General features: G+C 38.9%; 1 protein-coding gene across 1 annotated transcript in view; it reads left to right on the plus strand.

Moving 5' to 3' along the window:
- Positions 1-21,678, plus strand: part of LOC139737015 (adenylate cyclase type 3-like) — a 54,285-nt gene extending 32,607 nt beyond the window's left edge. Inside the window, exons 4-20 of the mRNA XM_071647690.1 lie at positions 2,983-3,094; positions 4,095-4,222; positions 5,662-5,820; positions 9,228-9,372; positions 11,004-11,117; positions 12,073-12,203; positions 12,629-12,790; positions 13,552-13,756; positions 14,444-14,548; positions 15,165-15,319; positions 15,528-15,533; positions 15,847-15,919; positions 16,963-17,121; positions 18,222-18,368; positions 19,092-19,314; positions 20,174-20,298; positions 21,209-21,678. Coding sequence (XP_071503791.1) covers positions 2,983-3,094; positions 4,095-4,222; positions 5,662-5,820; positions 9,228-9,372; positions 11,004-11,117; positions 12,073-12,203; positions 12,629-12,790; positions 13,552-13,756; positions 14,444-14,548; positions 15,165-15,319; positions 15,528-15,533; positions 15,847-15,919; positions 16,963-17,121; positions 18,222-18,368; positions 19,092-19,314; positions 20,174-20,298; positions 21,209-21,385 — 2,326 coding nt within the window. The 3' untranslated portion in view covers positions 21,386-21,678. The remainder of the gene's footprint in view (positions 1-2,982; positions 3,095-4,094; positions 4,223-5,661; positions 5,821-9,227; positions 9,373-11,003; positions 11,118-12,072; positions 12,204-12,628; positions 12,791-13,551; positions 13,757-14,443; positions 14,549-15,164; positions 15,320-15,527; positions 15,534-15,846; positions 15,920-16,962; positions 17,122-18,221; positions 18,369-19,091; positions 19,315-20,173; positions 20,299-21,208) is intronic.
- The last annotated feature ends 305 nt before the right edge of the window (positions 21,679-21,983 follow it).

Genomic DNA, 21,983 nt, shown 5'->3' on the forward strand with positions numbered 1-21,983 from the left:
ACAAAGCCCAACTTCTCGCAAGCACCTAAATAACTAAAAGCATGCCTGCCCCCTCTCTCTGTCTCTATATGCATTTATGCCAATATGATGTATACCCAGACAGACAGACAGACAGACAGACAGATAGATAGATAGATAGATAGATAGATAGATAAGTGGATAAGGATTATGATAGACAGACAAACAGATAGATAGATAATTAGATATACAGATAGATGGTTAGATAGATAGATATATAGATAGAAAGACAGACAGACAGGCAGACGGATAGATAGATAGATAGACAGATAGATAGATAGATAGATAGATAGACAGACAAACAGATAGATAGACAGACAGACAGACAGACAGATAGATAGATAGATAGATAGATAGATAGACTGATAAATAGAAAGATAGATAATTAGAAGAATTGATTGATTGATTGATAGAGACAGACAGACATGCAGATAGACAGACAGAGAATCGGGCGGAATGAATATCTCAGATTGGAATAGGTTTATAGCCACGTGTTGCGGACTTACTATGGCGTTTCTGTCAGGCAGTCATCATGAACCAAGCCATGATATAGTGGTATCATCATGATTATCCCATTATGTCCCCTTCCCCTCTTCCCTCCCCTCCCTCTTTTCCGACCCCCTTCTTCCCCCTCTCCCTCTCTTCCTTCGATATTTCCTTTGGCGTGTCTGTTGTTTTCCGCACAGAATTGAATTCCTCCCGACTACTCCTTCTTAATGTTCGTTATCCTCGCTTGTTGACACTCCTGACAATGGCCTTCCGAAGAAGTCATCTTCATTAGCGGTGTACCTTCTCTTCGAGCCGGTGATAAATTTCATTTCCTCCCGAGTCCACCGTATCATCTTCCAGGGAGGAGATGCAATTATATATCCCCCTGTCCTCTGGAAGGCATCAGTTTATGTTTGGCGCGCCTCGATAAAGGATGGTGGGAGAAAGACTCGGGAGAGAGAGGAGGATTTGAAGATGGGGGGGGGGGGGAGTGAGGGAAAGAGACGGTGTCTATCCCAATGGTATCTTAATGACATCCGTTTGGAGGTCTCATTCCAATATCCGCCCAGATGTTGGTTTGATTTTTTTGAGGGACCTATATTAATACAAATTAGTTGCCAAGAGCGCTCTGTTTATCTGGAGAATGCTGTTCCAATTATGTCCTCTTTCCTCTTGATATCCTTTAATTTAGTAAAACAACGCTAGTCCTCCTTACGGTCCCAAAGGCAAGAAGGGATGTGAATGCCTTATCTTTATTTTCATTATCATTATCTTTTTTTCTAGTCGCTGAAGAGATTTCAATTTAGTGTCATCTCTAAAAGAGTTGGAAGAACTCCAGACAAAATTGATAGAAGCTTCGTACTTGAGGTCAATGATGCACAATCAGGAAACACGCATTGCCTCTCGTTGATTTTGTCAACTCCGAGGTTTGTTTGCCAGAGATGTTCCCATAAATTATAGATAATTATGACCAGCTCGTGTGCGTGCCAGCCCGCAACTTTCAATTTTGACGTTGCATTTTGCTCACGAGTAGCTCATTAGCTTTCGCCCACTTCATAAACTCGTTTGGTACACTTCATTCTCTTCTTTAAGTCGCATGATGACTTTTGTTCAGGTACATTTTTTTCTTTTTCACCTTTGTCAAGAGAAACCAGTCAAATTAATATAATTATTGTCGCAGTTCCATATTGGAAAACTATACAAGGCCCCTTTGTTGTTGCTTCTGCTGTTGTTATTCTGTTATTATCATTATGCTCTTCAAGTTTGTCACGACCTTGTCTTTAATATCCATTGCCTTTCTACTTCACTACGTCCTGTTGTATTCAACCCAGCAGTGAAAATGCAGTATCTTTTGAAAAACAAAATATCTTTGTAAACCCTTGATGTTTTATTCCAATCATCAGCACGTGAGAACGTATTTCGCTTGGTCAACGAAATGAACAAAAGAAAAGAAAAGAAAAGAAAAGAAAACTAAAGAAAACGAAGAAGCGTGGATGAGTAGGATGTGGAACCAACGCAAAATAAAGCGAATTAAGAGTGAGAGAGAATCTATATTCTCGCACTTCGTTGCGTTCTAAAGACTTGGAGACGTGTTGCCTACAACAGTTTAAACCCGTTGGGGACGATCTGATTGTGCTATTATGAGTGCATTTATAGTTATTTGGCTTCTTTTCTGCCCCACCCTATATTGTCGTCATTCCTAATGATGTGTATCACTAAGATATTTTTCCCAAAGGAAAAAAAGAAAACAAACAAAAACCCTACAACATATGGCTTCCATTTTAGATTCATGTAGCCTACATGTATGAAGTTTTGCATAATAATTATGTATGAGCCTTTAGCTCCGTATGTGAATCAGAGAATGCAATAACACTCTTAATTGACGAATTTCCATGACCCATGAAGTTCGATGACCTCCCTGTATAGTGACGCTCATTGACCTTCTGCCAAAGTATGCTGGACGCAGAAAGTCCTAAGAGCCCTTCCACCCGACCTTTTACCATATACACCTGCACACAAGTTAGTTTGGTCCGGACTATAGTCTTGGAACAATGTGTTAAAGGAATTGTTTTATACCGTTTGCAGATGAAACAAAAACCCAGCTTTACGGCTTCAAAATAGTTCGAAAATGTGAGTTAGGGATAGAAACAGTCAGTTTAAAAAAGTTAATCAGTATAATCAACAGATCAATATTAACTTGTATTGTTAACATACAAATTGTGAACAGTAGTTAAAATGAACTTGCTTCTAGACTAAACCATCTACAGTTGTGGTTTAGTGAGAAAAGTAGTGATATCTCCGCGTACTTTATATATTTTTTATATTTCTTTTATATGATGTAGGAGGTTTTCCGATACAACTGACCTACACATAATACATCAAATGTGATAACTCGAACATTTTTTTTTAATCACTGCACCCAATGGTAAACAGTACCTTTAACCTTGTGATCTTCTTTTTCTTTCCCCCTCACAGTATTCTCTTCGCCGACATCGTCGGCTTCACGGCGATGTCGTCCAAGCTGACCGCCCAGGAACTCGTCAAGACACTCAACGCCCTCTTCGCCAACTTTGATAAACTCGCCGAGGTAAACATGCATCATTTTCCGTCGTTCGCACAACTTGTATTATACGATTACTACGCTACTGCTGTTACTATGATTGTAGTAGTAGCTGCAATAGCTGTGCTAATAATGATAATGATAATGACATTAGTGTAGTAATAATATATACTAACAACAATGACACAAATAACAGTGATAATGATTTATAATAAGAATTATGATAATGTAATGATAAATGTTTAAAGGGGAAGGCTAGTAACTGATCAGTGGGAATCAGTGGAAATGCTGGGAGATGATTGTTCCAATCCTTATGGGATTCATTCAAGAGTACATTGTATATATATTGTTGTGTGAAAATGATTTGCTTCAAAATGGTCTCATATTCAAGTAATGTGCAGTTTAATGCTTCCAGGTTAGCGTCCCTGGTCAGTGACGGAGCATTAATCTGCACATTACTTGAATATGAGACCGTTCTGAAGCAAATCATTTTCACACAACAATAGATATACAATGAACTCTTGAATGAATCCCATAAGGATTGGAACAATCATTTCCCAGCATTTCCACTGATTCCCACTGATCAGTTGCTAGCCTTCCCCTTTAAGAATTGCATGAACTGTATTATTACTATTATTATTATTATTATTATTATTATTATTATTATTATTATTATTATCATTATTATTATTATTATTATTATTATTATTATTATTATTATTATTATTATTATCATTATTATTATTATTATGGTTACACGTTGTATTAATGTTTTGTGCATAATGATTGAACTGACGACTGTTTTAGTGAGTCATTGTGTTTTTCTCATAATTCCCATGTTAATGCTACGATTATTGTTTAGTATCGTCTGCTGTTGTTGGATTTTATTCATTTTGTTTGCAGAGAGGTTCAGATTTCCTAAATATTGATGTAACTAATGTACTACGCCCATGTTGCTATCTTCTTCCACTATAAACGGAGTTTATGGAGTATACTTATTATCTTTTTCTATCTATCTCTCTCTCAGCGCAACAACCAGCTACGCATCAAAATCCTTGGGGACTGCTACTACTGCATATGCGGTGTGCCCGAACAGCGGGCCGACCACGCCGTGTGCAGCGTCCAGATGGGGCTCGATATGGTCGTCGCAATCGCGTAAGTTGATCTGTTTACAGGTCTAGGGCAGTTACCCCCTGGGCAATTACCCCAGTCCGGCCTTCCCCTGGCCCTAACCCTATTCCTAATCCTGAAAATGATCCTTAACCCAAACTCTAACCCTAAACCTAACCCTGATCCTAATCTTTACTATAACCTTATCACTAACCAGTATTTAGCCGGGAAAGGGTGGGGGTGGGGGTGGGGGAGGGATTTTGTCCTGATACAGTTTACCCCTCGCCACCCACACATACATACATACATACATACATACATGCATACATACACACATACATACATACACACATACATACATACACACATACATACATACACACATACATACATACATACATACATGCATACATACATACATACACACATACACACATACATACATACATACATACATACATACATACATACATACTAATACTAACACACAATCATTATGGAGCCCATGTCAAATCTGTATACATCACATCCATACAAGTGTTCCCCTTGTAGGTGATATTTACTCATCCTGAATTAATGGAAGTGTTTTGCCTTCTTTGCAACCATGAAAGTAAAAAACATAGTTCTCGTGTGCAAATTCCAACTGATGAAAGACGAATTTTGAGTGCTGTCGAGTACTATGCTCTAGCTTTAAACAGAGTAGACCAAACATACTTGATAATGCGGTAGTCATAACTATATGGGTCTCTAGTAGAGGCTGAATTGAAGAGACTACTCTGTGCGTTTAACGTAATACTCCTGTTATTGTCACTATCTTAGTTCTTTATGATTTCATATCGATCTGTATCTATGCTGGTATTTAATTCTTTTCTTGTATAGCGCTGACCCCTGTAGTAACAATACACTTTTGCTTTACAAAGTGCTTGTCGCTTAGAAACGTGGAAAATCGCTTACTGCCACTTTCTGACATTATAATTTTAGTGCTTCAAAAAAATCACAAACGAATGGCTACCGTTCTGGAAAGAGAGTGGTCAAATGTATGGATACGAGTTCGATTGCAAAAACGAGCTAACTCAATTCTTGTTGATTTTAGATATTTCAGATTAAAGCTTTGCTAAAAAGAAAGAAAAACATGTACGATAGAATGTACAAATGATGAAAATGTAGGCCTTTAAACATATTCAATATAAAATCAAGAATACGCCTTGTTACATAACATGTGAGGTATCGCTGGAAAAGGTTTTATTTTGCTTTATCTGATTATGGGCCTACCTAAAAATGCCAATGTGTGGCGCTTTATTCGTTTTTGCGATCAAACTTTATTAATTGTGTATCTTTTTTTTTATATTTCTGTTTCTAAGTGTGATAAAAGGGGATAAAGTGCTTGTAGTGACTGGAGTCAAATTTCCAGGTGCCATCGACCGTGCATGAAATAATTGGTACCACCCTCATTCTTTAATATTCTCCATCAATTTTGTCGGTAGGGCGGTGAGGAAAAGCACGCAGTCGGGCGTCGACATGAGGGTGGGCATACACACAGGGGCCGTGCTGGCAGGCGTCATGGGTCAAAAGCGTTGGCAGTTCGACGTATGGAGTACCGACGTCGTGTTGGCCAACAACATGGAGTCCGGCGGAATACCAGGGTAGGTTACATGCGTGTATGTATGTATGTATGTATGTGTGTTCGTATGCATGTATAAATGAATGTATCTGTATGAGTGTGTGTGTGTGTACGTTTGTCTGTATGTATGTATGTATGTTTGCGTGTATGTTTGTATTTTTGTATGTTTGTATGTATGTTCGTCATGATGTATGTACATATCTAATGTATAGAGAAAGAATTCTACATACCCGGTCAACCGGTCTCTCCTGTACTTTAAAATCCCCTACTCCCCTGTCTCCTAATAGCCATGGTCTCTTCATCAACTTCTTTTCGATAGGCGCGGTCAGACTGGGAAAAGATCGAGAAGTTTAAGATCGCGATCTTTAAGATCTCGAAGTTTTGCCAGTGTGACCGCAAACTTTCCGCGAAACTTCTCGCGAAACGTCTCGATCTGTTTGCGGGCGTTGTCTCCGAAGCGCGAGACCATTGTCATGTACAGGTGTGCATTGTTACGTCACAATCACTAGCCATCGGACGGCGCACTCTTTCTTGCGCGCGTACGAATGGCCCAAAACTTCGCGATCTTAAACTTCTCGATCTTAAACTTCTCGATCTTTTGCCAGTCTGACCGCGCCTAATATCTGGCCACATTCTCCTTGAAAGGAGCATCGTTCTCTTCTGGTTATCTCGATGTCTTTTTTTTTTTTTTTGTATCCTCTTCATGTTCTTGATTCTTCGCTCTGCCGATAGGGTCCTTATATATCTCGTACAACAACAAATATACAGTATAAATTTAATACAAATCATGTATGGGCGAAGGAAATTTGACGTAATATATGTTTCATATCAGCTTTAAATTTATGTAATCTGTGCGTTTGTATTGTTTTTTATTCACGGTTTCCAATGATTTATCTCTTCCTCTTTCTACATACCTATTTATCTGCCCGGCTATGGCTTTGGATGTGATATACATAATAATTATATCTGTCTAGCTAGCTGTGTAGTCTATGTATCTATGTATCTATGCATCTTTGTATTTCTTTATTCATCTATCTATCTATCTATCTATCTACCTATCTACCTATCTATCTATGAAATGGTGTGCCTGTCTGTCTATTTGCTTATCTTTTAGTACTGTACTCCCTCCTGTTTCTCCATCTAACGACAATAGCTGTCGACCTGAAACGCCAAACCCATCTATCCAGGTTATCCATTTCTTAAACAAACACACGTTTTCTGCATACCTAGTCATATATTCGTCTACTAGAGCTGTTCATAAAGCTATATGTTTATCTATTTAGCAAACTCGTTACAGTTGTCTGTCTGTATGAGTGAGTGTGTGTGTGTTTGTTTATGTGTGAGTGTGATATCAGATTTTGCTCTTGGTTTTCCAATTCATTGCGATATTGTCTTGGAGCCTTTAATTCAACAAATTCTCCCGGCTGTTTATTACCCAAGACCTAATTGCGCTTGCTCAAACAGAGAGTTAAGTAGACAGTCGTTAATGCTCTACGCTTTCCGATCTCTCATATCAAATTCTCTCCGCAGAGCATATAGCGAGGGCACTGTTTATCGGGGATTCAATCTCCCGTAACCATAGCTACAGCTCCAGAAAGTACTTTGCGCTCATCGCCGTGTACAAAATCACGGCTTTCGTCGAATCTCTTCGCAGATCTAATTCTTTCTCTCCCTCCCTAAATTTCGGATCAATCTATCACTATCTATCACGGTGACTCTCCCGCCATTTTTATATCCCTCTCCCCTTCTTTCTTTTTCCCCCTCCCTTTCCTTTTTTTTTTCTCTCTCTCTTTATCCATTATCCTATTTTCCATATCTCAGTCGCATCAACAGGAAAAGAAAAGTTCTTTGACAGTGTGCAGATGGTGTACAAAAAGACAACCAGATTGAGTGCCAAGTCGAAGTCAAGCTGATGTGCATTGTAACGCGTGCACGCGAAGCAATCGTCAATCTTAATGGACGCGATTCTCACCTAAACAACCTACAACGTCAAAACGCTAATGGCCTTTTATGTTTCCCTCGATAAAAACACATTAAGCCACACATGATTATGCGAAATCATAGGGAGCACAATCAAATAACCACCTTTGAAAAGGAACGGTGTAGGAGAAAATCTTACGAACGTTAACTGTCTTTGTAACCTTTGTAGGAAGTCGTGGAAGAACACTTAACAACAGAGGTGTTGTGTACCATGGGTGAATCGATTCCATTGGTGCTTGTACTTCAATCTGCCCAAACACCTCAGAGTGTGAACTTCACGCCTGTGACTGTTCGTTTACATCTAACAAACCTTGTCCTATCCTAATGGGCACCTGCCCTCGGCTACCTGTTAATTGTTTGATGTTTCAAAACGCTACAATACTCTGCAAAGACCTTGCAGGGCGCTTTTGGTGCGACTCAAATATGCCAACTGGTCAAAGTGATCATGTCATGCGTAAATCTCATAAATTATATGCTACCAAGGAAGTCTTCAAGTCGATCATAATCTGTCAGATGTGTTGAACAACACGCGATAAGAATGCAGAAACTCTCGTGAGAAAAGAAAAGTTCATGTGTAGGAGTCCACCTCCCCCCCCCCCCCCCCCCCTAAAAAAGAAAAAAAAATGGAGCTCTTTTACACATCATTCTTCTTGAGAGCACATAGCTTGAGCCAGGCGACATATCCGATTGATAAGTATCATAGCGGAAACCAGGATCCCAGTCCACGTGGGGATGGAATGAATGATATCTGGGCTAATTATTTAATCATTAACCCAGAAAATAATGAGTGGCTTCATCCTTCCCTTTCTCCTGTGTCTTGTTCCGCCACCCACTTTCCCCTCCCGGCTCCAAAAAACAAGGAAAAACGAGGCGCGCTTGCGTCTCCTAATGTGCTCCAGTATGACAGGGAGAACATCACAAGCAAAATTAATATCCTCATTTATGAGAAGTCTCCACTGTACCAGTTGTACATTGGCATTACATTTTCTGTAGTCTGCTGTCGACTTGACGTACTGTGTTCACATTTCTCTGACCACGTACAGTTGCAACTTGACCGGGGTGATTTACTGAGTAGTCGGAAATAATTCTGTATCAAAGTTTAGTCAGAGCTTATAAATATAGGCCTCTTGTTATTCTTGTTCGATCGGGGGGCCGTTTCATGTAAAAAACTTGTCATCAGTGACAAGTTGTCATAGATGTGACAAGCTACTGAAATCCTTGCATCTGATTGGCCGAGAGCAAATTTGTCATAGAAATCTAGCAGTTGTCACTGATGACAAGTTTTATGAAACGGGCCCCCGGTCAGCATTTTTTACGGACAAATTGCGTGCACACCTGTTACTTAAAAAAACCCTGAAAATTACTGAAAATTACTGTGTTTCAATCTTCATTTTGATACAGTATGAATGACCCTTTGTTTCTTCATTTTCTTCCCCGTTAAAAATACAGTCGTGTTCACATTTCTCAGAGTACATTTGATTGCTTGAATGGTGAGTTCGACGTGGAGCCTGGAGAAGGGGAGACGAGAAGTGATCACATCAAACACGCCGGCATCAAGACGTATCTGATCAAAGTCAACAAGAATCAAAACCAGGTGAGAACCTAGCCTTTTGTCAAGGCCCTCTCCCTGTAAGATGGCTATACCGGGCGAGCGAAGCGAGCCGAGCGCGACAGTGTACTCGGCTGGGCTCTCTTCACTATACAGTGAGAGGGCCTTGACAAAAGGCTAGGTGAGAACGTGCAAGCGAACTCGTCCACTCGATGTTTAGCCTCCTGATGTCTCATTCTGTACTCATGATCACGAGGATGCAGTACTCGTAAAAGTCATGCTTAAAGTCTTTTCAATCTTAAAGGGCCCCTGAAATCCAAATGCATGTTGATATGTGTTGATTTATGATACCCTCAACATCACTTTGCGGTGAAACGAATATCTAGTAACATTCCATATATTTTTAACGATTTCTTCTTCTATTTTTCTTCAGATTATTTGGGAACGCCCTCAAAAAAATCCTTCCAAACCAATATTCCTCAGATGACCTCATCTGTCAAACATTGCTAAAGTACTGAAATGTTTAACAAAAGACATTGGAATGCACCTTCCCCTCGACTCAGCATAACTTGCATGTTCCCTCGCCATGTCTTTTGTTAGTCACATTAATATCACAAAAACATGCAAGTTATGCTGAGTCGAGGGAAAGGTGCATTCCAATGTCTTTTGTTGAACATTTCAGTACTTCAGCAATGATTGACAGATGAGAAAAATAGAAGAAAAAAAATCGTTAAAAATGTATGGAATGTTTCCAGATATTCATTTCACCGTAAAGTATCATAAATCAACACAAATTAACATGCATTTGGATTTCAGGGGCCCTTTAACCCTTTCTGTGCCCAGAGACGTGTACGATGCTGTGGCGTTTTCTGTTCCAATCGGGACCCAAAGCACTAAAGGGGTTATGGGTCAAAGCTACATGATACGTTTAACGGTGGATATCAATTGTGAATTTATATTGCGCAGTTTCTACGAAGCATATAATTATACTCAACTGCGCATAACAATATGATATAATTCTAAATATAAATTCATTTTGATCTAGGCGTGTAAAGGGCAGTTATGGTGTAACGATTAGGATGTAATCCAACGTGTAAGAAGATCCCTGGCTAAGGTAAGACATTGTTATAAGCAACTGGTACCACGGAAGTGAATGAAAATGATGGTAATAATAATGATGAAAATAATAGACTAAAGAAACAGAGGGAGAGAGAGAGGGGGGGGGGGAATACAACAAGGAAGGTGCTGGGAAAAGAATGATGTTCTCCTTCTTGGCTCAGTGTCACTAGTAGGAGAGACAACGAAATAACACAACTTTAGTCTCTTGCGGCTCGAAGGCATGATGTATGCTGCAAATTTGCGAAGTCACTGCTAAAGTCACAACAATTCAGGCACTGGTTACCAGCACCTCGACATACCAGGGTACTCTGCATCTTTATCTTTAAGAAGGTCAACACAATATCCCACTGTGAGGTGTAGAACAGAAAGGTACAAGAGAAGCCCAATTCCATAATTATCTTATTGAGTTATTGAATACTGCACAATAATTTGGAAAGGTTTAACGAAAATATTTACCATCATCGCCATCATCATTATCCTAACGTCTAGTCATTCTATTTTTTTTTCCAGTGTGTGTGATTAATCAATTGATTTTCTGTCTCATCTGGTCCGTGCAGCCTGCCTCTGGGCTTAGTCTGTCAATGAACAACCACAACGAGGCGACGGAGACGTCGGACGAGCCAGCATCCGAAAGCATACCAGAAGGCGTGGACAAGATCAAGAAAGATGAGGTATAATAAGCCGACTACTGCAGCTGCTGCGTGGATACGCAGCTAACTACCGTCTTGATGTAGTTTATTGACAGTGGTGTGTGGTGGCGCTATACATAAGTAGCCATCATAAGTATGAGCTTTGCAAACAGGCAAAGGGGACTATGTTTTCTTACATCATGTATGCTGGTGTTGCTCTAACTTTAAGACATTTTGAAAATGAATCGTCTTGGAAGAAGTCAGTCAGCTTATTTTTTCTTCTGATACAGGTGTCGTATCAATCTGATAGGGCGAAATTCCTTGACTTGCCTTAATATTCAACTGCGATTTTTTTTTTCAACTTCAGCAAATTGTTTTATGCTGGCAGAATGCTACCTTACTGTTGACAGATTAAATGAGCATGTTCCTTCCTGATATACAAAAAAAAAATGATTAAAATCTTATTTTGAGGCGTATGTGTTGTCAATTTGAGTGATTAAATCGATTTCCATTATTCTCAACTTCTACATACGAATCTTTATCAAGACTATAGAATGTGTCATGATTGGGTATCATTGAATTTGTTAGGTACATAACATTGCTATTTTCCATCACCAAAATTTAAAATGAAATGAAAAGTTATTTGCCACGTTGTCAGAGAAATAAGATTCGTATTTCTATAAAATATGTTGCCAAAATTAGTTACAAATTGGAGCAATTAAGATGAGAATCCTGCAATTGAAAGAAAGAACTGTTATGCATGAGCAGCTATTGACTGAAATAATAGCCCCATTATTTTTACTCTGCCTCATGGAGATTTAGATAATTAATGAATGGTTTAAATGTACAATTTGTAGATGTACGATCGTAAGATTGATGATAAGAGATGAAGCACCAAACCACGGAAATTTGTTTTCTGAGACCGGATGGTATAACCGACCTCCTCTGCCTATGGTTTCCCCCCCCCCCCAAAAAAAAAAAAAAAATCCAAACGTAGATGGAGACTGAGATCAAATTCAAGGACAAGGCCAAGACGGTGTCCTTTGAACCGGAAGTGGAAGCTCGAGAGGATCAGAAGGACGAGAATCAGAGGCTAGACGAAGCCATTGCAGACAGAGAGAGTAACACGTGAGTAATGACGTCACCCAGTTGGTCAGGCTGGTGAATATGAAGAATTTTCCCTCACTGAACAGCTCGAAAATCTCTGGGAAAAAAAAATGTCTGGTGGTTGTGCAAACATGAATATGTAAGATTTTTGTATGATGATGTTACGTTAAACTCTAATGCTGCTCCGATGCAATGACTGAGAGATTAAGTATAATTTTTGCCCGGAGTCACTGCCAAAAACAAATAAACAATTGGCAAGGGGATTTGAAATAATGAATTAAAATATGTAGCAATGAAAGCAGAATGTGATCACATTATCCCACACCCCAATCTACTTCCAAGATAAATGAAATTTTGTCACATTTATATCCTTTTTGTTCCCGCCAATGAAGTTTATGAAGTAGCCTTGACTTTTCTTACTAGTTTCGTGATGTTTTCCTGTGCAGAAAGCTGAGAGAAAAGACGAAATTCCTCACTCTGCGCTTCAAGGAGAAATCAATGGAGTCCCGCTTCCAGCAGGGAAAAGACAGAATGAGCGCAGCTGGTATATCGAGCGCCCTCACCGTCGTCTTCTTTGTCTTCTTCGTCCAGCTTCTAATGTTGCCAAGGTGAGTTTTGTTTTGTTTTGTTTTGTTTTGTTTTGTTTTGTTTGCATCATTCTTTTGCGGTGTCTGCAGCAGTTTACGCAGATATCAGTCTGATTGGCGTCTTTTATTATGTACGGTTTACCTGAATCATTGATTAGGGCATAATTCTGACAGTGCTTTTCGTGTTCAAGCAGGAATCAGAGTTGCAATTGGCAAAATAGTGGTAACCTCTGAGCAACAAAAGGTTATAAATTGATAGTCAACTCCCTGTTCTCATGCGTTTAGCAGATAGAAATTTATCTGAAAATTGATATAGTGGGTTATTGTGTATTGACAGTTTTGTTGGTGTGTATGTATGTATCATGTAAGTGCGTGTGTTTTGTGTGTGTGTGTTATACAAGTAAGTAATATTTCTGTTGGGCAATACTAGCAGTAACATTTGAACACAAGATTCATGTGCATTCATGTATAATACATGTAATATTGCTTTAATGGTACATTTGGGTTCAGTAATAATTTATATAAACTGCCATCCTTGAAGCGAATCGAGAAAAAAAAACAATGACTCTAACATTTCCACAGTGAATAAAAATCAATCACTAATTCTGATTCAAATCTCTCCTTTATTTCTTTGTTCACTCCGACTTCTCTCTTATGATTGTTTCCTCCCGTTTCTTGTCTATACTTCATTTCGTGCATTCCCACCCACAACTGACACAGGGCTGTGTTTTAGGTATAATACACTCGTCTATTTTGTCTAACTTTTCCTGTGCCCACCACAGAACAAGCCTGACATATGCCACGTTCTCCGTCTGTGCTGCCGTCCTAGCTATCATCACTTACGTGTCGCTCGCGCCCAGCTTCAAGGCGCACTATCCTTCCATCCTCATCAAATTGGCAACGTTCGTCGAGCGAACGCCCTGGGCGAGAATCACGTGCGCCACGTTCGTGATCACCCTCGTCTCCGCCACCGACATCGTCGATGTGGTATGTGCATTATGTTATAGTTTCTTCTTCTTCTTTTTTTCAGGCAGTACTCGATTACCGGCTGCCGACAACAGACAGTATGCCCAAAGAGGCTCCGTCCGTCATCCTGATAAATTATCAAAATTATTAGATATAAATATAATTAAAATTAGCAATGGCCAATGATAAATACAGCCGACACATGATTATTTGTCGCTTTTCTTCCTTGTTTAGACCAGTATAGTAGTAATAACAATAGAAATTTCGTTTCATACAGTTTACAGTAGTATTGAAAAAAAGGACAATAATAACATTGATAACTGACATATAATTTGTTTAACTTTTTATCTTAAGCGACTGCCATCACCAATGATGAATTGTGTTCAGGACAAACACGAGAAATCTTTCAAAGCCTAAATGATATTGCGGTAATTCCATTTAAGTGCAAGTAGTTCCCACATTATTTGCGAATAAATAATCCTACCGCCTGAACGATTTTTTATCCTCAAATTTATATTGATTTTTTTTTTCAAATGTGTCATGATGAATGTTCATCACTGGAGTTATTTAAAAATCTGAAAGGAAGTGAGGCTGTAGTTTGGACCTTCTTTTACTTCTACAGCCCACAAAGCAGTTTTCGATGTTTGTGCCACTATTAGATTCTTTTTTTACATCTCGGCATCTCTTTACTTCTTTCGTTTAACGCAGCTCACCTGTAAAGATACCCCATACGGCAACGTCACCTCGCTCGATCCGCAAGATGCACGCTGCCTCAACCCACAGTACTTCAACTACATGCTGCTCCTTGTCATGGTGAGATATTGAGTGTATATACGCACAAAGCCTGGTTACCATAGTAACCACATCTTTTCTTTAGAGAGGCAGAAAGTCATTATTGACGGGAGCAAAAGGCATGGAGTTGTGAGGGAATGATTGCAATGATAGGTCAAAACTCGTCTGACTTGATTAAAATGATATCTCCCCACTCTCCCTCTCTCTTTTCTATCTATCTATCTATCTATCTATCTATCTATCTATCTATCTATCTCTTTTGTCTTTCTGTCGACATTGAATTTATCCGTCTATCTCCATAATAATGTCCCCTTTCCCTCTTTATTCTTCTCTTTTTTCCTTTTTTTTTCATAATCATCATTATAATCATTATCTATACCGTTGCATTTAAGCGGAAACATTACCACGTTACCTCGTCGTATCCGGTTTGAATATTTTTGCCCATATGATTATGTCACTACATACTGTTATTGCAATTTTGTTGTTACTTGTGTACACTACACTGTACACTATATTTATTATGGTTTTGACTATTTACTTAAACAAACAAATAACAACACAAATCACGTGACGTCCGAAGCGCCGCGTGCAATGCTAAGCATCTTTTTCTTCGTTTCTGTTTTTGTTCTTGTGGCAGGCTGTGATCACCACCATGTTTCAGATCACGCACCTCGTCAAGCTCACACTCACCATCCTCCTCACGGTCTTCTACTGTGTCCTCATGAACGTCATCAAACCCGTGCTCTACAACCGACACGACGATTACCTCGAAGCCATGGTCACCGATGACCAGTAAGGAGGAACATTCGTCACTCTTTTGTGACGTCATGGGTTGACGTAAATTTCTGGCCTGGACTGTGTTCTCGCAAACTGAAAAAAAATAACAGAAAACAGAAAGAAAAAAGTGCCGTGCTCACCCCCACATTCCGCTTGGTTGTCGTGTGCAACTAAGAACAAAATGTTTTGCGTCATGTGTTTCGACTTTGCTCCGATGCATTAGCAATAAGTGCGTCCAAATTGAATCATATGATATGAATTGACATGCACATAATCAGGGATACGGAAACTGCATAGCTCATTACCACATAGTAGCGGGTTCTTGATGAAAATGAAAATACATAAATAAAAAGCAAATAAGTTAGAGCCAAATCAGTAGTTGCCATTGCTGTTGCATAGCTTTTTGATATTTCGTTTTATCATTGGTGCAAATACTCTGCCAAACAGGTCCCCTAGAACAATAAAAGTAAAGGTGACTGCTCTGACATGATAATAATGTTGTTGTTGTTTTTTCCCACTTTCTCATACAGACCATGTAACAGTGTTGAGACTCGGATAGCCAACACCGTTCAGCTGGTCGTGGTGGCAGCCGCTCTCATCTACTTCAACTCTCACGTGAGTATTCTTAACTCTCATTGCACGTGACAACTTTTAAAATCCTCTCAAAGTGTATTGATTTACATACCCAGCAATAAAAGTAACAAAAAACAAGCAAACAAACAAACAAACAAAAACAAAATAAACAAAAATGAAAACAAAAACGAAAAAAAAAATCAAAAAAAAAAATCCCGACACTCACTTTAATTGTATGTCATTTTCCATGAAGCGGCAAAAATGCTCCAGCCAATTACGTCATCTTAGATTTCATGAGTATTTTGTCCCCCGCCTCTGAATCTATAACTGCACACTACCTTGAGTTGTCGAGTGATCGACGCCATTATTAGCAGATGCTTGAACGTGATGGCAGCCTTTGAGAGAAGATACATTTTAGTGGATAGACTTGCCATGAACGAATTTGAAAACTAGAATACTAGCGAGAGAAAGAATGAACGAAAGGGACGTTACACAAAACAGCAGGTGTGAACCGAATCATTGTTTACACTAAAGGCAAAAGCATTTCCGCATTTGTTGCGTGAACTACGTCATGGAATGCAAACAAAAAAGAATGAAAAAAAAATAATCATAATGAGACATAAAATCAAAACGTTGTAGAATACCGAAGATTTCCCCCTTTAAAGACAGAATGTAGAAACGGCACTACGCTATTTAGATGAGTTGAAGATATAATGGCTTTTAATGCAAGTCTGCCATCGATAAAGACGAGAATATCAAAGTAACATAATATCTATTTTCATGTAAAGTGTTACATTGAAGTGCTGTATATAGTGTGGTGAAAAACCACGCAGTAGAGAGTATAGCATTATATAATTGAAGCGTATAGTTTTTGTCTTCTCGTTTCGTTTTGCTTTCTTCACTTTCGGCTAATCATACTCCACATACTTCGGATAATTGTGCTTCAGATAATATAACTGCGCATTTTTGCTTTCTTCACTTTCGGATGACTCATACTCCGCATACTTCAGATAATTGTACTTCGAATAATCATACTCCGCACTTTTGCTTTCTTCACTTTCGGATAATGATTATACTCCACACAGCTGGAGGTCACGTCCAGACTTCTCTTCTACTGGAAGACGGAGGCCAAGGAGCAGAAGGAGGAGGTGGGTCGGATGCGGGTGAAGAATGAGAACCTCGTGCTCAACATCATGCCCGAACACGTGGCCAAGCACTTCCTGGGAAGCAGAAAGAGTGATGAGGTATACACTTTGCTTTACTTTCTTACTTGAAGGGATGGTAAAGTGTCGGTAGAGATCGGGCCTCATGGTTTTGAATGTGTTTTTTTTTTATGATGATTTTTTTTTAGATAATGAGAAACCTTTTATGAAATATGAAATAGCATTATAATCTTTAGAGAAATTTAAACTTTATTTGATGAAAATTGTATTTGAAATGGCTGAGATATCCAAAACAAAGTGATCATAATAAAAGGTGGGACTCACCTTTTATTAGGATTGCTTTGTTTTACTTTTTTGGGGACATCTCAGACATTTCAAAACCGATTTTCATCAAATAAACTTTGAATTTCTCATAGAATTGTATGCTCTTTAACATTTCATAAAGTGGTTTCTAAGTATCTCGCAGAAAGCAGGGAGGTCATCTCACCTCCCTGCAAAACTTAACAACTGACTCCTCACCTCAACCAATACTATACCATCCCTTTAACCCTTCCTGTGCCGGGGATTTCGGTCAGTGTGTACAACGCTATGGAGTTTTCCGTGTCCATCGGCTCTCAATGCACACAATGTGTTAATTTGATATCGGCTGCCTACTTTGCCTCACCCTCTTTAACTCAGTCCACTCTTGAATTTGACGTCATGTTATTGCGTCGTTTCTGTGCAAATTGATGTTCATCGAATACAGTCTATATCAATTCTTTACAACGCCATGATCCTCAAAAGTAGATAGAATCACCACTTTATTATTGTATATTTGCCATGCCTTGTATGATAATAGTGATGATTAAATTGTTGTAATCATTGTGTTAAGACAACACAAATTAGATATGGCACGTTCTACAAACAGAGCATTGTGTGTTTTTTTTGTTCCTGTTTTTTAGTTTTTGTTTGTTTCTGTCCTTGTAATGATGCAAAGCAAAGAAAGTGTCTTCACTCGTTATTTTTCAAATATTTCAAATTAAGAGCAGTTCGTAATAGCAGTTTGTTAGAACTTTGTCGATGAATTACAATTTATCAAAAACTGTAATTCTATCGACGAAAGTTTTGTGAATATGTCGAGAAGTTAACGTGATGACTTTTATTATTCACACAATGTTCAATTTGAACTTTGACCCGTCTAGGAGTTGTACGCCCAGAGTTACACGGAGGCCGGTGTCATGTTCGCCTCCATGCCGAACTTCTCCGATTTCTACTCGGAGGATGCCATTAACAATCAGGGTACCGAATGCCTCCGATTTCTCAACGAAATCATCAGCGATTTTGACGATGTGAGTGCTCCTCCATTTTTTTCATGGTTTTTGTTACAATAACGTATTGTCCTCAGTTTGAGGGTTCCTTGCAACCAATTCATGCACTGGGGGAAGGGAAGGGAACATATTTCCATGGAGAGGTCTGCCTTGTTTGTTACTTACAGCTTTGCAGTTTCTGTAGGGACAACGCGTCCATAAATGTGATTTAAGTTGTATTGTGAACTCGAATTAATAGTTTAAAAGTCCGTTGTGAAATAGTCCCATCATTATACAAACATTAGCCTGTTGGTGAGGGATAACCCCCCCCCCCCCCGAACCGAAACACAACACGTAAATAAATAAGATAATAAAATACGTTTGTGGGCTCTTTGGTGGAAGATATTTCCATTAAACCTTCCCGTGGTCAATAACACAAACAATTGCAGCAATAGAGGCCTATGGATTTTAAAATCATAAGAATCCTCACGTAATTCCAGGCTAATGCGCCTCATAAAACCTTTTGGGAGCATCAATCGAATAGACAGCCAGCCCATTTGCTTCTTTCCCAACAACTTGCCACAATTAAAACGGACACAAGCCTGTATGTAGCAGGAATCCCAGCTACCAACACATCTGTGTGGTTATCTTTTATTTTACGTGGCAAAATATTACACAATTGTATCTTATATAAATGAAAGAGCACAATATTTACTATATCCTATATCTTATGTCTTTTCACCGTCATTGTTGCTATATCTTCAGCTCCTGAACGAACCGCGCTTCAAGAACATTAGCAAAATCAAGACCATCAACAGCACGTACATGGCAGCATCCGGGATGTTTCCCAACCCGGAAGAGATCCACTACCGCGATGACATGGAGCGGTGGCAGCACCTTGCCGATCTGGTGGACCTCGCCTTCGCGCTGCGGAGCACGCTCGAAACCATCAACGCGCAAAGCTTCAACAACTTCATGCTGAAAATCGGTACGACATCCATCGAACTTTTCTTGTTGTTGTTGTTGTTGTTGCTGTTGTTACTGCTGCTGCTGTTGCCGTTGTTGTTGAGTACACAAAATCAACTGGCAAAATCAGAAACTTCATTCCTGTTCTACAAGAATGGAATTCATTGCCAAGTAACATTGTAGCCAGTACATCTTTTTCTCGCTTTAAATATTTATTTTATGTATGTGAATTCATTCTACAATGTATCATGTATATCATATAAGTCTCATTTGATGAATTTTAACCTTACTCTGTCCGGTGCAATATTAATGTGCATATACTATGATATAGACTTTTTTTTAATGTATTCGTCCATGTTTTAATATTCCGCTAGTATACCCTGCAATATGGTTTGTTGTCTTAGATGATTATTCCTCTCTTGCGATATCACTTATTTACATTTTATCCTGGTTACCCATTTTTTGTGCAATATATTGCTGTTCCGAAGGCCAGAGTTTGATTTCATTGTCATTTTACAATAACTGTATTATATTTGTACCTATATGTATTTAGATTTTTGTATTTCAATGTTCCAATCATAATTTTTAATTTGTTTAATTTTGTGATGATGTACTCCAGGGGTGCAGACATGCATGGGTATTCGTACCTTTTTTTGCACCCCTAGACATGTTGTTTTTGATTTGTCTGAATAAATACAATACAATACAATACAATACATTCAACTTCTTTTCTCCAATACTGTGATGGATAGTTTATATGCGTCCACAACCTTGACTGTGTAATACACATAGGCCATAAATTACGCATTAAAATGACTGTGGTTAAAATCAAAATATATATTATATTTCATTAATACAGTCATGTATGTCTCTAACTTCAGGTATCAATCACGGTCCAATTTTGGCCGGTGTGATTGGCGCAAAGAAGCCGCATTACGACATTTGGGGAAACACCGTCAACGTAGCCAGTCGAATGGAAAGCACGGGACAAGCTGGACATATACAGGTAAAAATGCATACAAAGTAGGTCTGTATCTGTAGTCTGTAATTTTTCTATCCCATATGTTATGTTTCTATATATCCCTCTATCTAGGATCTCTAACATAATAAAACTACATAATATTGTTATAAAGTTATATATATATATATATATATATATATATATATATATATATAATTATATTTGTGAAGATTATTGTATGTGTATATGGGTGTTTAAGTATTTACAACCTTCTGCCATATATATGTCGATACTTCGTTCATTGTTGATTTCTATGGTCCTTCTAGCTAGGTATACACCTTACACAACGCATGCCTGTTTAACATGATTATAGTATTTACTCGCTCGCTAGAACTTGAGTCTAATTGTGTTTGATGTATATTTCGTGAAAAGAAAGGAAAAGTTCATGAAGGTTAAGGTGCTGCGCAGCTGTATTTCGCACGATTGAATTAAGCGCGGAAGAATTTTGATGGTTTTACGCTTGACAAAGCTGAGAGAATGACATTGTGAACACTCTGAAGAAACAATTTGAGCATAAAACAAATCCTTCGAAAGACTGCTCGCCCAGTGTCGCCTAAAACTTTTAAACAGCTACTGTGACGTCGCAGTTTTTTTTTTTCAATTTCGAGGATAACCATTGCCATCATGAATTACCATTTTTCTAGATATTGTAACCAATTGTGTTTACTGTGACTCCAGTCGAATAACCTGTGCCTGTTCATGACCTTTTTGATTTTTCTAGGCACCAAGTGAACTTTAACATTTTTGTTGTTACTGTTGAGAATCCAGCGCTGATACATCAACAAAGTGGAATGAAGGTTTGGTGGTTAAAGGACAAAGACGTTGTATAGTGGCGATGTCATATAGCGTATTAAATAACCCAGGTTGAAAAATTCCCGTTTGAATCTCGTTGCAGGTTGTGGAGGCATGTATGCTAATACTCAAGAAGTACGGCTTCAAGTTCCAAAAGCGCGGCCTGGTCAAGGTCAAAGGTAAAGGGGAGCTGATGACGTACTACCTGACGGGCAAAGACGAAGTTACCACCACCAGCGATCTGGAGAATTCGATGCCCAACATGGTCGTCGCGACATAACACGACTCCAGAAGGCTTACTTGTTTTATAACTCCCTGGTCACGTGTGTTTGGTTTGTGTGTGCGTGTGTGTGTGGGTGCGCGAGCCTATGTGTGCGCTCCTTTTGTGATAGCTGGTCTGGATATTTTTAATGAGGGTATTTTACACCAGAAGTTTGATTTTACGCTATAACTTGTAATCAGCAAGAGTGTTTTATTGTATACTTGCAAACCTTACGACACCAATACACTGGTTTGCAGATATTCGATGTTACTATACAGTACATGTGAGGTGGATGGACGAAGACATATACACATAAGCATGATACGAACAAGAGCGAATCACAGAAATTTTGCGATATTCAAAATCATATCAAAGCTTATCTCGACTGATACTGAAGCTGAACCTTGTGTGTGTAATACAGCAATTCTGCTTTTAATATCATAATACGTTGACCTTTAATTTTGCTGAGGACAAGTTCGCAATCTGTTACCGATATGGAAGTACGAGGGCGCTTTGCCGATGGTCGATTTTGGCCCCACGAATCGTGTTTAATAAAAAACAAACAAACAAACAACAAAGCCAGTGATAAGAAATGTAGACCAGGCACGGTCAGTGT

The sequence above is a fragment of the Diadema antillarum genome, unplaced genomic scaffold (genome assembly GCF_040938485.1).
Source record: "Diadema antillarum isolate AM-2024a unplaced genomic scaffold, OU_Dant_1.0 seq00000675_RagTag, whole genome shotgun sequence".
Classification (NCBI taxonomy): Eukaryota; Metazoa; Echinodermata; class Echinoidea; order Diadematoida; family Diadematidae; genus Diadema; species Diadema antillarum.